At 39.9% G+C, this 17892-nt stretch overlaps 1 protein-coding gene across 38 annotated transcripts in view; it reads right to left on the bottom strand.

The window, feature by feature from the left end:
• Positions 1-17892, bottom strand: part of AKAP9 (A-kinase anchoring protein 9) — a 109738-nt gene that overhangs the window by 5962 nt on the left and 85884 nt on the right. For all 38 annotated transcript variants that reach the window (XM_083704442.1, XM_083704462.1, XM_083704476.1 and 35 more), the window contains 14 exons: positions 15050-16117; positions 13577-13723; positions 12712-13173; positions 11821-11878; positions 11566-11687; positions 10830-11021; positions 9342-9530; positions 8461-8605; positions 6175-6370; positions 5206-5356; positions 3707-4375; positions 2775-2980; positions 970-1081; positions 330-506 (listed from right to left, as the gene is read on the bottom strand). In XM_083704442.1, coding sequence (XP_083560568.1) covers positions 330-506; positions 970-1081; positions 2775-2980; positions 3707-4375; positions 5206-5356; positions 6175-6370; positions 8461-8605; positions 9342-9530; positions 10830-11021; positions 11566-11687; positions 11821-11878; positions 12712-13173; positions 13577-13723; positions 15050-16117 — 3894 coding nt within the window. The remainder of the gene's footprint in view (positions 1-329; positions 507-969; positions 1082-2774; positions 2981-3706; positions 4376-5205; positions 5357-6174; positions 6371-8460; positions 8606-9341; positions 9531-10829; positions 11022-11565; positions 11688-11820; positions 11879-12711; positions 13174-13576; positions 13724-15049; positions 16118-17892) is intronic.

Below are 17892 nucleotides of genomic sequence, written 5' to 3'. Positions count from 1 at the left end.
TAGCAACGGAAGGTAGTGACCTAGAGGAAGAGCTAATAGGCATCCCTGTGATGAGATGGGTCTTGATTCCAGTAGGGCAGGGTTTCCCATACTTGGGTCTCCATCTGTTGTTGGACTACAACTCCCATCATCCCTAGCTAGCAGGTCAGGGATGATGGGAACTGTAGTCCAAAAACAGCTGGAGACCCAAATTTGGGAAAACATGCATTAAAAAATGTGCAAGTTAACAGCAATGCACTCAGCTTAAGAGATGTATGACTCAGTCCATCTGGACGAGTACTTAAGGTGAACTGAAGGACTATTTATAATCAAATTAGGTAGAAACATACCGAGTCTCCACATGGCCCTCTCTGCTGGTATCGTCTAAGCTCCTCCTCCAGTTTCATGACTGCATTTCTCAAATTGTTCTTCTCCTCGCTCAGTCTGCTGACAAACCCAGTCAATTCAGCATTCTGTTTTAGTAATCTTTCAGTCAATGAAGCAGAGGATGGCAAGTCTGAACTTATCTAGATAGAAAAACAAGTAGTTTTCAAGTAGATCAGTTTGGCTCCCAAGAATTTTTTTTTAAATGCTACAAGATCAGGAAGAGTACCCACAATTGTTCTTTAAATCAACTTTGGAAAAACTTTCATGAAACAATGTAACAAAATAAAACAGATAAATATACCTATTTTATTATACTGCTAAATTTTGATCTCTTGGGAGCCACCTTGAGCTCCCCATATTTAGTCAGAAAGGCAGGAAGAAATATTTTAAGTAAATTAATAATAATTTTAAATGGATAGAGTCCCATACTAGGGTAAACTGAGTTCCATCAGAATTCAACAGGACCTATTTCCACAGAACGATGTGTACAGAATTCACAGAAAATGTAGCATGTTTTGAATACACACATGTTAATTTATCAGGCATACATACATATGACATTTTGTATCAGAAACGTCTTGAATAAGTGCTAATTTCTCTCACCTCTGCTTCCAGGTTGGGCAAGCCAGACAGCATTTGTAACTGCACGATAACTTCTTCAATGTTATTTTGTATTCCAACAAAGCCTTCATCATCTGCTTTTTCAAATGGTAATCTGGAATAAATAAAAACAACTGTTAATTTAGGTAGAGTAACAGTATGCATATAGGTGTAAATGTAGCATAATGCAAGAACTGGTACCTAGTTTTCATTTATGAAGTCTAGCTTTCAGAGTTCTTTAACATAAAATTAATACAAAGTAATTGCAAATCTAAACTGTGGCTAAACGCTATGGCATCTTCATGGTCTACATCATTGTCCTGAAGATTTAAACTTTTATTCAAGAATTTATGTCATTTTCTCCTGGAAAGCTGTTCTTTAACTTATACCAGGGGTGTCCAAACTTTTTTCAAAGAAGGCCAGATTTGATGAAGTGAACAAGTGTGAGGGCCAACCAAAGTTATTGAGCTTTTTTAAGGGTTTTACCCCAGGAGATTGCCACAGGGACCGAATTAAACTAACCGGTTTAACTAACAGTTAAGTCCAGTCAATGGTGACAATGAGGTTGCGGCACTCATCTTGCTTTCAGGCCAAGGGAGCCGGTGTTTGTCCGCAGACAGCTTTCTGGGTCATGTGGCCAGCATGACTAAACCATTTCTGGCACAATGGAACATCGTGACAGAAACCAGAGTGCATGGAAACACTGTTTACCTTCCTGCCACAGCAGTACCTATTTATCTACTTGCACTAGCGTGCTTTCGAACTGCAAGGTTGGCAGGAGCTGGGACAGAGCAACAGGAGCTCACTCCACTGTGGGGATTCAAACCAGCGACCTGCCAATCAGCAAGCCCAAGAGGCTCAGTGGTTTAGACCACAGCGCCACCTGTGTCCCATGCCTGGTTTTGATCCCCATCATCTCCAGTTAAAGCATATGGGGCAGCAACACAGGATATGATTTCTGCATGAAATCCAGAGAGTCATTGCCTGCCATGGTAAACCACCCTGGGCTATAAGGACCCATAATGGTCTGCTTCTGCACAAACCGCTTCAGCTCAGGCAGTTTATTTGGGACATCATGAAAGGGAAGAAAACTGTAACTTTTAAAGTTATTACTCCTGGAATTTAGTGGCACAAGTCCATTTGACCTCCAAAAATGTTCAAAAACCAAGGCACGGCTTCTGATTGGTTGCAGGAGCTTCCTGCACTCAACTGGAAGTTGCGGGAGCCACGTCGGACATTAGGGTTCCAAAGAATGTTCGCAAACCGGAACACTCACTTCCAGGTTTGTGGCATTTGGGAGCCAAAACGTTTGACTCACAAGGTGTTTGTGAACCAAAGTATGACTGTATTCAGCTAAGTTGTACTCAAAGGAGATCTATTGAAACTACTGGACCCAACTTAGTCATGTTTATTTATTTCAGTGGGACTCCTGTGAATAAAACGTACGACTCTGTGCATCTTGGGATGGGTTGCTCCACCTCAGTCAACAAAATATTTTACCTCCTCGTATTTAAGCAGGTGATTCATACATTTTGGCATTGGTAGGTAGCCAAAGTTTACATTCAGAATGACCTAACTCCAAAAGGATAGTGCTTTTCTGATGTCAATCAGAAAAGCATGTTATCTCCTTCTGAAGCCAGGGGGAGGATCTTTGTCCCAAGGTGAACACAGTCAATTAAAGTCCACATCCCCCCAAATGTGGCATGCTGCTAATATAAAAGAGCCGACCACCTTAACAATAAAAGGGTAAGCTGAGTCATTGGTTTCTGAACATCCAGTTATTGTCAGTAGCAAGAAATCACTCTAACCTTTGGGCAGCTTTGTTAGCCAGATGTTTCAATGTGGAAGACACAATTATAAGCTTCTGTCCAATCATCTGCAGATCTTGAGATTCCTTGGTAGCATCTCCCATGCCAACTAGGGCAGAATAGGACAATTCTGTTGTTTCAACTCCTCCAATTTTCTGCTGGATAACCCACTTTCTGGTTCGCTCATTAGATGTATCCCTAGTAGTCTGTACATGCAAGGGGGGGGGGAGATTGAATTTCCATATCTAGTACAAAATCCTATTATTGAATTAAATGAAAGGATTGATAGGACTATTTTAGACATGTAACATTAAAAGATACCAAGTTGCATAATTACAAAGAATAAATGGTGATTTCATTTAAATAAAGGCTGCATTAAAAAAACACAACCCAACTATTAGTAGCTTCAAGCTGCATACTTCAAGACGCAAGGCTATTTAGAAAATAATTTTCAAATAGGTATACAACATGTACAAGGACATTAGCTACATAACAATATATGAAATATCCTTGACCACTGTATAACTGGCTTAAGTTAAGCACCTCACAAACTTTTAGGTGCTGTTTTTAAAAATGATCCTACTTATTTTTGAGCTATTGTTATCTGTAACTGTTGCTGGTTTTTATTGGTCTTTTCTTTCCCCCTTTTTAGTAGATTTAAACTTCTTGTAAGCTGCCCTGAGCACAATGGAAGGGCAGAGCATGAATTATCTTAATGAAATTTATTAGCATTCGCAATAGCAATTTTTGACAAATGCTAGGAGAGCTTAATGAAATACCTAAAATTTTGCTTTCAATTGTCCTTCATTCCCCCCAATTAAAAGCAATTTTGATTCATGCAGTTAAGACTCAATGATCTAGAAATTACAAATTTTATCGGGCAATTAAAATCACTTGCAATTTTGAACTTTATGTTCTAAAAGCTACCATACCTCATTTAGATTCTGACATACTGCTTTTTCCACTTTTACTCCGGGCTCTTCTCTCTGTTCTCTTTGCTGCAATTCTTGGATTGTTTCTTGCAATTTCTTTTCCTCACATTGCAGCTGATGAACCTGTTGTCTCTTCTCCCCAAGCTGCCACTGAAGATCTTCTACCTTGGATTCCAATTCGTGTACTTTTTTCTGTGCCAGGATGTTAGCATCTTGCTCAGTCTGTAGAGCTTTTCTTTGCACCTGCCTCTCCTTTTCCATCTGTTGTTTCAATTGCACAACTTCCAATTTATATTTCTCAGTTTCGCTAACCAGGGCAACTATACAGTCATGCTTTTCGTCCAGTTGTTTTTGCAGATCCTGGAGTAATTCTTCAGCTGGTGTAAGAGTTCCATCCTGACTTTTCTGGTCAGCTGCCTGAAGCTGGGCACACAACTCTTTCTCCCTTTCTAGTGCACTGTTTATCTCAAGAACCCTGAATCTCTCAGATTCCAGGAGTACCTGAAGCTCAGAGTTACAGCTGCGCTCCTGGGACAACTGGGCTGCATTCAACGTTTCTTGGGACTGGATCTTCTTTTGCAAATCAGTTGACAGCTCTCTCTCCAGCTCCAAAAGATTACTCAGTTCTGCAACTTTTTGTTTCTCATTTTCAAGGGAATATTTCAAATCCTTCCAAAAGGAAAAAAGAAAATGATACACAACTGTCTGAATGAATCTGAAAATACAACATGAATGTTGACATTACTGGGGCTGAAGATCTTACTAGATGTGATTCTAATTCAGGGCTTAACCTAATGCTGGAGTCTCTTCATTAAATATATTTTTTCCCTTGACTCCAATAAAAAGGATTAAGGTACATATTACAGATGCAGACCTGCAAATATCTCAGCTTAAAAGTCTTGTTAAAAAGAAGAAAGTCCTCTGCTGTCTTTTGGGTGTCTACTGAGAATGTGCTGAAATGTAAATTTATTTCTGACAAATTGAAGGGATTCAGACTCCCACCTACTGGCATATCAAAAAACCTCAGGCATCATTTGGCAGCCGAGTAGATTTAAACTTGGTACAAAGGAAGAGGAGGAGGAATAGTTCACATACTTATTAGAAGTATATGGTCCATCATGGGAGAGACTAGCATGCTGGAACACATTCCTTGTATGCACAAGGTCACAGGCTTACTTCCAGGCATCACCAGTTAAATGGCTCAGATATAGTAATGTAAAAGACCTCTGCCTGACACTCTAAACAGCTACTGCTAGTTAGAGTGGACAATACTGAATTAGATGGACAAATAAAAAGTCCGACTTTGCGTAAGACTGCTTCTCATGTCCCTAAAAGGATGAACATATGGCTTCAGGTACTGAAACACACACTGTCAGTCAGCGCACTGCTTCTACTTCCACACCTTGCTTGCTGCATCATTATTTAGTTAGATAAAATCTATAGCTCTGTATAACTACATTCCACATGCTCAGAATGTTTTAAGGGTCAAGAACTGTTACCTCAAGCTCTTCTTTTCCTCTTTCTTCACTGCGTTCTATTTTAGCCCTTTCTTTCTCCAACGCCCATTGAAGCTCTCTTGATTTCTTCTGTTCACTTGCCATGGTGTCTTTGAGCAAATCTAATTCAGCTGCTTTCCCCTTAAGTTCATTTCTGACAAAAGTCAAGACAAGGTTGCCTTTATAAACCTTTTTCAAGAAAGTAACTAGGACAGGATAAATTATTCACATGTGTGTGGACACTTGAGTGTGAAACTACATGTTAAAAGGGAAACATTAGGTTCTCAACTTCATATTTGCCTCCTAATAGTAATGGGGGGGGGGGGTGGAAATTTGTTTAGGAAGTACTGAATCCTTCCTTGCCCACTAATTCGACATCATCCCAACCCTCCATGTTTGTGGAGTTAACATGTTGTTCCTTGTAGAATATTTTTTCTTAAGCGTCAGCAAAATGAGGCAAGTCAATCTAAGGGATTATCCACCCTTACCTTTTGCCCCTCTTTCAAGGTTTTTTGTTTTTTGTTTTTTACCCCAGATGTTTCCCCATGTAAACCCGATCTTTAGTGATCAATCAGAGCAAGCGTTAATTTGGGTATCCATGGATTGCTATTTTCTCTGATTGACTTTTAAAGAGTAGGTTTTCGCCGGCAAAGCTCTGGAGCAAAATGGAAAAAAAGAAAAGAAAATAAGAAAAGGATGCTAAAACATGGAGCTTTAAAGCACAGACTGTGCCTGGAAAGAGTAGAAAGCTCAGTGTGAATAAGCCCTGAATTAAGTAATTAAACAGCTTAAAATAACCTACCCCATACCACATTAGCTATTATAGCTATTACAGTTTGAGGCCATTGGTTTTTTTCTATAATTAAAAACCAGAGAAGTCAAACTGACTTTGTATGAAAAATTATGGATATATAATTTATATCGACATTAAACTTCAGATTTACTGTAGGACCCCACCAATGAGAACCTCACCTGATGGCTTCCAGATCTCTTAAGTGCTTATGCTGGGCTTTCAGTGTTGTTTCCAGTTCCAGTTTAGTCTGTCCAAGTTCATTCTTCAGTTCTGCAACCATCACCCTCTCAGAATTCAGCTGCTCCTGAACCTCAGCTGCTTTGTCCTTTATATTACTGAGCTCCATTTGCACCTCCATGTTGTACCCCAACAATTCTAGAGAATATGCAGTCAAACAATAAGTAACTGACTGTACACACTCATCCTTTATGATCGAAAAAAAAACACCTTGAGCAAATGGCTGTAGCAAGTCCAAATATACCATTTATAAAACATGTTTGATTTCAGCAAATGGTAGCAAAGAAACAGGTACACACACATATATGTCAAGAAAGACAGCACTAGCCTGAAGGAAAAGGAAGAGACAGTTCTTCCATGGGTTTGAGATGTTGTCAAGAGGGATTTGGCTCCATTTATTGCTTAAAGGCAGGAAATAATGTAACTTCACAGGAAGTTGTTGACTCTCCCTCCCTTGAAGCCAGTTCCTTTCATGCCTTCACTCAGAACAGACCCTTGACATACCTCTCTCATCTTCAGTCTTCTCCTTCCTCAAGCTTTTTGGCATACTGTATTGTGACTGTTTACCTATCAGTATGTTAGATTTCTTTAGTTAGTGTGACTGTCTCTGTGCTTGCCTCAGAATTGCTCTTAGTCACAAACAAATATCAGATTTATTTTGCCCTATTAAGTAAGCCACCCTCCCCTCCGTCTGTTGTCTATTCTCTGCTTTTCCTTGTGCCTCTTCATTTAGGCAAGCAGCCTTCAAAGATGGGAAAGGCTTTGGGGAAAAGCACCACTTCACCCACCTCCAAGGCATGTGTGCTTCAGAGTCTGTCATCCAGATTATCGAGTGTTGCAAAGGTCGAGACGTAGAATGAGGGAGAAGGTGCCTAATGAGGTAAACCCAATGGCACTTGAAATACAGAGCTCCAACTACTATCTTGCAGGTGCAGTTCAGAGCGGTGGCAACTGTGTGCATGGCCCAAACTTGTCCCACATTAGAAGTGATGACAGCAGGTGGTGGCTCTGGTTGAATAGAGTTGGAAGAAGCAATACGGCTCCTGGCCAGTGGAGGGAATGGCAGCAGACAAGCAAGATACAGAAGGGAGGGAGCTAAAACTGCAAGACTTCTTCCCACTCTTTTCAGGCAGACAAGCAAACGGAGGAGAAATTCTCAAAGCCTTAACTCCTGAAGTTGTTTTATAGTCTGCTTCTTCTGAAGAGACTTCTTGGTTTGAGGAGTTCCCACACAGTTATCTAACGTGGAATTTCCCCCAATAAGTCACCCCCATTCTGCCTTAGTAAATATATACACAAGCAAATAAAACCTGCTTTCTTGTCTCATATATCAGCAGAGTTAGCTAGAAACTACCAGGGTGCCAAGTAAAACCATGCCATCAGCCATGAAGTGTAATTATAGATAGTCCTTTTGTCATTGCCATCCATACCAGTCCTTTCAAAATAACCAGTTCAAGAGAAGAGGCGATTTTTGGTTTAGCCATGCCTCCTGAAGAAGGCAAAGAGACTGTGGAAATCTCTTTCAAAGTTCATTGCTACCTCCCAGTTCAGAGAAGAAAATTAACAGCACTTCGGATGCCATACATCCCCCAGTGAGTGGGAAACTGGCATGTCCAACAAGGAGACTTGTAACTGTCTTTTTATCCATTTGTCTATGTCTGGTTTTCCTATCTCCCATTTTTTTCTCTAGGGTCCTCCTTAGCTTGGCCAGAAAAAGAACTGAGGTTTCAAGGGAGGGAGAGTCAACTTCCTTGGAAGGCTTTGCTTGCATTCAACTGTAGGTGGAACCAAATCCCACTTGACATCCTAACACCCAAGTAGAAACACCTTTCAGATAAGAACAACGGCTCCATCTATTAGCAGATGTTTATGAATATATAAGGGACGCGGGTGGCGCTGCTGGTTAAACCACTGACCCTAGGGCTTGCTGATCAGGTCAGTGGTTCGAATCCCTGCGATGGGGTGAGCTCCCGTTGATCGGTCCCTGCTCCTGCCAACCTAGCAGTTCGAAAGCACATCAAAGTGCAAGTAGATAAATAGGTACTGCTCTGGCGGGATGATAAATGGTGGCCACATGACCCAGAAGCTGTACGCCGGCTCCCTTGGCCACTAAAGCGAGATGAGCGCTGCAACCCCAGAGTCGTTCACAACTGGAGCTAATGGTCAGGGGTCCCTTTACCTTCATGAATATATAAGCATACACAGCAGCACGGAGTCATATAAATTACCGTGACATTTTGGCTCCATTTCTAGTTCTCCCCTTAGATCAGTTCTTCTGTTGTTCAGCTGAGCACGCAATAAATTGATTTCCATTAATAGACTTCTTCTATCCGCATTCTGAATGCAGTCCACAGCAGTTCTCTGAAATATGTGCTGTTATCAATTAGAAACAAAAGAACGAACAATAACACCAAATGAGTGAGCAATAACCCAGATTATTATCTAAAATGTGTCTTCAGTAATCAGAATTTAGCAAGTTATTGTCATCTCAAGCATTTTATACAGAACATTGTGTTTGCCACTGAAGAGCACATAATGCAAAACATGCAGGATTTCATCAAGGGAGCAGTAATAGCAATTAATGTTTATAGTTTTGTCATTTCTGTGTGGTGATCTTCAGTAACAAGTCTTCTACCTTTCTTAAACTGTATTTCTATAAAATAAAAGCATTGTGGTATCACAATAGCATGACACTACATCTTTATAGAATGCTTTTCAATTTATATTTTTAAGTGAAGGAAATATTCCTGTTGCAGTGCAATTATATATATATCTACTAGAAGTAAGTTCCAATGGAGCTTGGGGGGTACAAAGGTATAGGTTTGCAGTCCAAGATGGAAAAAGTTTATAAATTACAGTTTTGGAGAAAGTTCAAAGTTGACTCTCTGGGAACAACCTTAGCAACATGTAAGGCAGATGAAGCAGTATATAAATTGTTTCCCCGATATGCTTTTGGACACTGGATTGACAGGCAAGACTGTGGAGCAACAGGCAAGACAATTGCTAGGATTTAAAACCACAATGTGAAGAGCTTCTGTAGTTTAATACAGTAATTTAAAAGTTTGTCAAGAGAGAATCACAATTTTTGCCATACATGAGTAAGTCTTACCTGTTCTTGAAATCTCTTTTCCAACTGATCCACGATCTCCATTACATCTCTAATACCCATTTCAGCCAACTCCATTTGAAACGCTGCTAGAAGAACGTCCTTTTCTTTTTGAAACACTTGTTGAACAGCATACAGAAGTTCAGCTCGCCAATCTGAGACACCTTCAGAAGATTCAGATCCTGCATAAAACTACAAAGGCATGAATGCAATTAAGTAGTCATATCATCACGTCAAACTTTTTTGTTGTTAACTTTCACTGATCTGACTTTTAACTTATGCATACTATTTAAATATATTTAAATACTACTGGGAATGCAATACCTGTGCTTTTTTGAGGGATACTGAAGAGCGCTGTTTTTCTAAGAGGAAATAGCTTACCATTTATTCAGCGCAAATTGCCTGAATGCAATTCATTGTTGCCTTCCTGGAGAGTTAATTTCAACATATTTTGTTGCTACTCATTTGTGCCAGGTACAAGATTTTCAATCTCCATTTCATCCCAATAAGAATGTGGTCATCAGTAATACTCAAAGAAGCTGCATATATGTTTTGAGGTAGCCCAAATTGCTGGAACATATTCTGGGCTAGCTGTGGTGGTAACTGGAGTAAAGCTTGTGGTACAGGTTGTAGAAGAACATTTGGAATCTGGAGACAACTCCACTTCAGTGTGTTAAGTGTGACAACTGGGGCCTGATGCCTCCAATAATATGTGTGAGTGCTAGGTCCAGTTTTTGTAAACAACTGAGAAGCTGAGTAAAGTCTCAATATAGTTGTTGTTGGGTTTAGTTTTGCTTAGAGGGCCAGGGAAGGTGAGCCATATTGCAACCTCCCGTTCATTTTAGGAGTACTATTGTGCTGGATTCTGCATTAAACCTTGTCATTCTTGAGCCTTTTGCCCTTTGCTTAATTAAAATAATAATTAAATCCAACTAAAAATGTAACAAAGAATATGACCACATTCTCAGTTTGATTGCTTTTGTATATGACTGGCCAGTCTTTACTTTTTGTTATTTAGGTATTGGCCCTTCTGCCTTCAAAGTCTTCAAAGCCACTTTTGAATCAAAGGTATCTGAAAAGCTGCTTGTGATTTTGGTAGGTTACTGTTCAAAGCAGAAAAATCAGAGGTCATGCTGAGTGTGTACAAGTTCTCTGGAGCTTGCATGACTTGGGCTGTAATTCTATATATACCTTCCTAGGAGTAAGTCCCACTGAACACAATGAGAGTCACTACTAAGTTGACATGTATAGGATTGATTTACATATGGCAAGAATTAGATCAGTTTCTTATCTCTGCTTGGAATGGCCAAACTTAAAAATCACTTGCATGCGATTTAGCAAGGATCTTAAATTTACTTGCAGTCAATTTTTCGCCCTTCATAGCCCTCTTCTATCAAAGAATGTACAACAAATATTTCACATTAACCTACGTAAAGAAAAAGGCATCTAGTACGAACCATGAAGACTAAGCAGCTTTGTGGTTATAATTACCTCAGTGTCCCTGTGAATCTGCATTTTTGCAATTACATCCTTCAAAGATGAAACAGTGCCCAAGAAAGCCTTACGTTCTTCTAGCCAAAATTCTGGGCCTTGTTTAAGAGAATGTACATTACTTTCCTTATAAGGAGATTCTGAGAGAGAGATAATCTGTTCACCTTCCCGATGAATAGCTCTTAGCAATCCCTGTTAAAAAAAGAAGCCAAAAGCTGTTATAAAATCATGCTGCTTGTTGTTTACCGTTCTGAGCACATCATATCAAATCAGCCATGCAAAGATAAAGGGGCAGTTCAAAGACAATGGGGAGCCACTGTCCCCCTAAGCGCTCAAACTTGCACGTGCCTTGGGCTTGAACACTCTCTCCCTACCTTCATGGCTGTAAAGACAAGATTGGAAGCTATCACTTTTCAATAACCCAAAGATCTTCATTTTGCCCTACTTTTTGAGTTTATGACTTGCTTTGAAACCATAGGGTTTTTTTAAAAAAACACCAACAACCTCAAATTTGGAAGTAAGGGGGAATTGTGATTTATATAAAAATGGAAGTGAAAGATTGTAATTTTCTCCTCATAATGCTCAAATTGGCCCAGAGCAATGACTATAACAAAGAGGAAATGTTGGCTCCTCAAACAGTATGTATGTTTTTCTGTTTCTACATCTCCCCTCTAATCTCTGTAATAGTTGTTGCAATGGATTCCAGATTATACTGGTGTAAAATCCCCTTGTTTACCTTTATTCCCTTTGGAAGAATATCTGTTGATTCTTCACCTTCATCTCCTATTCCTTCTGATACAGCATCTGATCCTTGGCTTGGTACAAGATATGCTCCTTGGCTCCAGTCTGAACTAGAGTCTAAAACAGGCAAATCATTGGGACAAATCAACATGGCTTCTGGAATGCAGCAAGAGACAGGAGACATTCTCAACCATATTTGGAGATAGTGGGAATTGAATCTGCATGCAGAGAAAAAATATCGTTCTCTTACCACTGGAGCATCCATCTCTAGCATTAGAAGATGAGGGTTGTGCTATGCCAGGGATCCCCTAAAATTCAAAAAAAGAAATAAATCTAAAGATCAAGATTGAGTTCACTGTAATAAACGGAGGAACTGCTTTTTAAAGAAAACAATAACAAAAGCAAGCAGCACAACTACTAGTTGTTGTTTTAAATACAACCACACTTCATTATTATTTACAAGGTCAGCACAAAAGCAACCAACCTTCCCAGCTTAAATTCAGCTTGCTTTCAACAATTTATAACATCTCTGCAATTTATACCAGCCACTGAAATTTAGAGGAAAAAGTATTTGAGGCCCACTTTAAAATGTTGATTCCATTAAATCCCTGACCAGCACTTCTATGGGAATCCAATTCATGTCCACATAAGCTATCCACAACCTTTCTATAAAAAGATATTGGAGAACTAATAAGTATTCCCCCAACAAGGGCAGATTTGTTCCCCAGGGGCCTCCAGATGCAGAGTCCTACCATAAACCCTTTCAAAGCCCTCCCAGACCCCTTTCCTTATACCCTCCCTCTCCTCTTATCCCTATTAATCCCTAGGGAACCCTCAATAAAGCAGCTATTTCCTATGAAGAGTGCTAGTTTCAGAAGCACCACACGTGCTCACTTCTAATAGCCAAGAGTGCCACAAAAAGAACATCACCATCTGCACCATCTATGGAAACCCACAAGAAAAAGGTTGGACATTCTTCCCGCATTATCACTGGATTCCCCTGGACTGATGAGAAACTAGGGAAATTTATCTGATAGTGATAGAACTCCATGATGCTATGACTGGTGCAACTCCCTTGTAGGCACCCTGCAAACCCTCTTATTGAAAATGGAAGTGTTGTGACATTATTGATAATACACACCTCTTTATCTCTCAGGGCTTCTATGACATCCTTCAAAGTGTTACATTCCTCCGTTAATTCCTGCACTACAATAAACTGCTCTCTTTTTAGTGCATCCGATTCAGAAATATGCCGGGTCTCCATATCCATTATCTCAGCAGCATGTAGCTCCTGCATTTTGTCAATTTTTTCACTGAATTCTTTGATGATTTCTGCAACTTCCTCTGCAGAACACCCATTCTGTAAATCAATCTGAATTTCCTCATTTTTGACAAGGAGCTGTGAAGTTTGGTTGCAGCTGTTGATGTGCAGGGCTTTGTCAGTCTGACATGATGCATCACTTCTATTGATACAAACACCCTCTAACTTTTCAATGCACTTTTCCTTTCTTACATAATTTTCAATTTTCTCTTCTGCCTCAGCCAGCTTATCTTTGGTTTGCCTTAGATCTTCTTCGAGACGAAGTAAACTTGTTTCTTTTACCTAGAAATGGATCAGAATTACAGGTGTTTCAAATACCTTTTTCAAAGCATCGAGTTTAAAACATCTGAAGTGGTTTAAAAGTGGACAAAAAGTCAGATTTTTATTGTTGGAAGCCAGTGGCCATTACAATGTAACTCACAGAAACAAACAAGGGAATCCAACTGTAAGTTAAACACGGACATTTTCAGAAATAGAAGTTGTACAAACATAAAATGGTAACGTTAGTTAAATTGTTTAATTTAAAAACCCCATAGGTAGCTTTGGGCACATTTATGTGGAAAAACATCATGCAAATTGATATAAGAATAAGAATACCACCCTTCAACCAAACAGTCTTTTATGAAAATATTGCAAGCAATCATTAGCTCAAAATGAAATAATTATGGCAATGTTCAGTTCTTACCATTAACTGCTCATTAAGTTTTTCTGCCTTTTCTCTGTAACTATTAAGCTCTTCCTTAGCAGCAACAGACTCAGCTCTGATTCTCTCTAGTTCAGGATCATCAGACAGTGTATTTCTTTCTTTGTTTTCACTCAATTCTTTAGCCACCTGCACAGCAATGTACAAAAAACCTCAAATTTTGTGACTATAAGCCCAGGCATGTTTTGCTTATTTGCTACTACAACCCTGATATCATGATTCCTCGTGACATAAGCTGTGTAACAAAGCTTTAAGTAGTTCATTAGGTTGCTAACCAATGAAATCAGGACCATGCAGCTAAGATGCGGTGTCTCTGAAGCGCTCTGGGTCATTAAAGAAGTCCGTTGAAGCATTTGAAAAGGCCACTGAGTACTACAATACAGATATTGGCCTAGTGTGCATATTCAGGAGGTCATGGCGAGTCATAGCTTACCACAGGCTTCCTCAACCTCGGCCCTCCAGATGTTTTAATACTACAATTCCCATCATCCCTGACCACTGGTCCTGTTACTTAGGGATCATGGGAGTTGTAGGCCAAAAACATTTGGAGAGCTGAGGTTGAGGAAGCCTGACTTACTACATCATGCATACCAGGCCAGTATTACCTTTAGCACTTAGAGCACAACAGTATGGCATTAAATGGAATAACCTAAAGCTACGATTCCAAGAGTCCATGCTGAGCAAAGTGCTTCTTTGAGTGTGCTACAACTTGTCTGAAGCTACTTGCATTGAATCAGCAAGAGAAAATGTCTACTCATTTTCAGCAGCGGTTATTTGAAAGGCACAAGCAGTAGCAGTTGGTGGGCAGAGCAGGGTGGGGCTGTACTGCTTACCTTGCATCCCAATGCTGGGGTCACTGCCAGTTACTGGCAGGCAGCAGGGATGCTGGCATATAGCAGGTGATGCAGCACCGTCAATCTGGAACTCCCACCACTTGCCTGCAATGCACCAACTTCCCCACTGCCTTGCTCCCTCCCCATCTCAGAAACTAGCAAGAGACCCAGGTACTGGGAAACCAGGTAAGCAGCTCCTTCCCACTCCAACCTGCAGACTGCACAAAAGGAAACCAAAGTATTTCCAGCAGGAGGGTAGAGATTCACACATGGTCTTTGGAATCCATCCTCAGAAACAGTAATACTTAATTGGGTGACCTTTTAGAATCTACTGAAGTATATTGATGGGAAGGTGCTTCTTTCTACCTTGCACAGTTATGCAGCTAGTATTATTATAATCTGATAGAACCGGCAATAGTTCATGATAAGCAAAGCGAAAAGATACAAGTTTCCTTACAACTGAGAAATCTGTTGCCCACTGTGCAAGGAGACTTGATGAACTATTGCAGAAACATTTCTGGTCATGTATATGGTGTTTTCCAACATCACCTCACCCATATTTTGTGAAAAGTCACCTACTCCATAAAAGAAGAATGAGCAGCCATTTTCAGGCCACACACACCTGAGCAGTAAGCGTTTTTTCTTGCTTAGAACTCTTTGCTTTCTCCTTTTTGTGCTTTTCTTCTACTTCTGCTAGTAGCTGGTGAAGTTCAGCAAGTCTCTCTTCCTTCTCCTTTGCTTCCTCCTGTGCAATTTCCACCTTTGCTTTTTCTAGCTCCAGGCTGCTCTGTGCACCTGCCAGCTGGCTCTCCATTTCCAAAAGTTGGTTGGTTAATGAAGATAATATAGAACCTGCATCTTCTCCAGGCGTGCTGTTTCCTTTCTCCGCTGAAATAGTTTTTATAGCTTCTAAGGCGTCTCCTGAAACCACCTGCATTTCTTGGAGAAGTTTACTTTGCTCCAGAACTGCTTTCAGCTGAACTTGACTCACAAGGGCTGCAGCAACTTTCTGCTTAAGCGTTTCTTCCAGCTCTGTTATTTTCTGTTTAAGCACCGCTGATTCAGCCTGGGCTTGCTCGTTTAAATCCGTGAGCTGATTGCAATGTTGCTTTAGCTCTGAATCCTTTTCCTCCAAAGCCTCTTGAAGCTGCCGCAACTTTGTGCTGGAAGAATCTTTGGCATTTTCCTCCTCATAGCCAAGAGGGGTTTCATTTTTTAACATTTTAGTTTTCTTCTGACTTTCAGTTTTCAGTTGGCTTGATCCTCGTATTTCTGCCACACCACTGTCCATCTGCGTGTTTCTGTGTATTCCTTCCTTTTTCTCATGTTCTTTCTTCAGTGCATCTACTTCTTTCTCCAACTTGCTCATCTTTAATTTTGTTTCCTCAAGTTCATTCTTCATGACAGAAACCTCTACATCTTTATTTTCCACTTGTTTCACCAAAGCTTCCTTTTCTGCCAACACGACATCAAGCTGGTATTTTAAGTTATCTGCATCTTCCTGAGTCAAAGAAAAGTCCAGAGGTACTTTGTGCTCAATATTTGCCAACTCCTGCTGGAGTTTTTCAATAACGTCATTTAGCTGCTCAAGTTCCTGTTCGCTGTTTTGCTTCACACGTTCCTGATCGCTCTTTAAATATTCTATTTGGGCCTCCAGTTCCCTTATGTGCTCATTTTTGCCCTCAATCACCTAGGTGGTCAAAGAAATAAAAAATATTTAATTATCCAAAAGAGGTAGACAGTTCTGGAATTGATTCCAACAACTTGCTTACATAAACAACTCTTCATATTATCAATATATGACTGATTGCATAGTGCCAATCAATCCACCTTTGCATGGAAGTTTTAAGAACCAAATGTTTCTGAGAGTTATTTAAGAATTTTGGTTTGTCCAAACATAAACTTCATAGCATTTTCCACTTAAATGTTTCAAGTTCTGGAAAATATAAAATTTACTGGGGAATATAAAATTCACTGTGTTCAAAGGGACTATATGCAGGACCAAGTCGCTTCATAGTGCTTTTTGATCAATTATGTCTGCAGATATACAAGCAGCTTAGAGAGTAATTTGTGTAACTCTAATTCAACTGATATTTTCACTGCCAGAACTATTCCTATATCTCAGCTCCTCAGCTTCATTCTAGTTACTGAACTCCCATTTGCCATTTGCAAAAAAGAACTCTCCAGAGTGCTGGTTATTTCGACAAAGCCACCGTTATATCCCTAGTTACTAGAACTTAACATTATTTTCCACAGTCCAAACATACAACAAAAAAATGAATAAGTAAGGATCCTGATCGGTCTCCTAAGTTACAGAATCATAGGGTAATTTCCACATCTTCCTACACTGATGAAGTTGCTATATTATCTAAGTACAGTCGTACCTTGGAATTCAAACAGAACCCGTTCCAGAAGTCCGTTTGACTTCCAAAACGTATGGAAATCAAACTGCAGCTTCTGATTGGCTGCAGGAAGCTCTTGCAGCCAATCGGAAGCCGTGGAAGCCCCATGGGATGTTTGGCTTCCAAAAATAGTTCAAACCAGAACAGTCACTTCCGGGTTTGTGGCATTCGGGAGCCAAAACATTCAAAAACAAAGCTGTTTGAAAACCAAGGTACGACTATATATGGTTGGAAAAAAGAGAAACTCATACAATCAACACCTCATATCTTTTTTCTTTTTTTTAAAGGAAGGTGGGATACATTTAACAACGTAAGAAGAGCCATGTTGGGTTAGGTCAAAAGCCCACCTAGTCCAGCATCCTGTTCTCTCAGTGGCCAACCAGATACCTATGGGAAGCCCATAGCACTATCTCCACTTGTGATTCCTGACATGCATTCAGATGCATACTGCCTCTAGTAGTGAGAGAGAACATAGCCACTGTGGCTGGTAGCCATTTGACTGAGAGAAAAAAGAACCGGTGACTATTCAAAAGCTGTGAAATCATGACTTTACAAAACAGTGGCAACTATACAGATGTAAGAGATTTTGTAAGGGGCAGGGAAGGACACTATGAAGTAGCAGAAGAAATAAAAATAATAAAGCATATTATTTCACTGGTGTATTATTATGAAGAAGGCAAAATGATCCAAGAGATAAGTTGCCAACCATACAAGGAATGTTCCCGAATTTTATCTAAAAGAAATCTGTTTAGAAAGAGGGAAAGATGTAAAGACCAAGTAAGAAGATTCAAATTATTCAGACAAATAATTTAGAGGAAGATAGAAGTAGCTACATGGGGAAGGTGTGCTTTAGAAACCTCAGGAAGAGTTTCAATGCTAGGAATTCAAAGGTAGAAACAGAAAGAGAAGTATAAATAGAATGGATTCAAAAGACCAATGTAGAATAGCTGAAATATTGGCTTTGAATATTGAATATCAGAAACAGTACTTTGACAGTGACTGATTTATAACAACTTCAAGAATAGAGTTTTGGATGGACTTTGGCCTCACCTAGTAAAACTCT

The sequence above is a fragment of the Podarcis gaigeae genome (genome assembly GCF_964106915.1).
Source record: "Podarcis gaigeae genome assembly, chromosome: 12".
NCBI classification, from domain to species: Eukaryota; Metazoa; Chordata; class Lepidosauria; order Squamata; family Lacertidae; genus Podarcis; species Podarcis gaigeae.
Note: the sequence above shows the minus strand (reverse complement) of the source record. Positions and strands in the feature narration are given on the sequence as shown.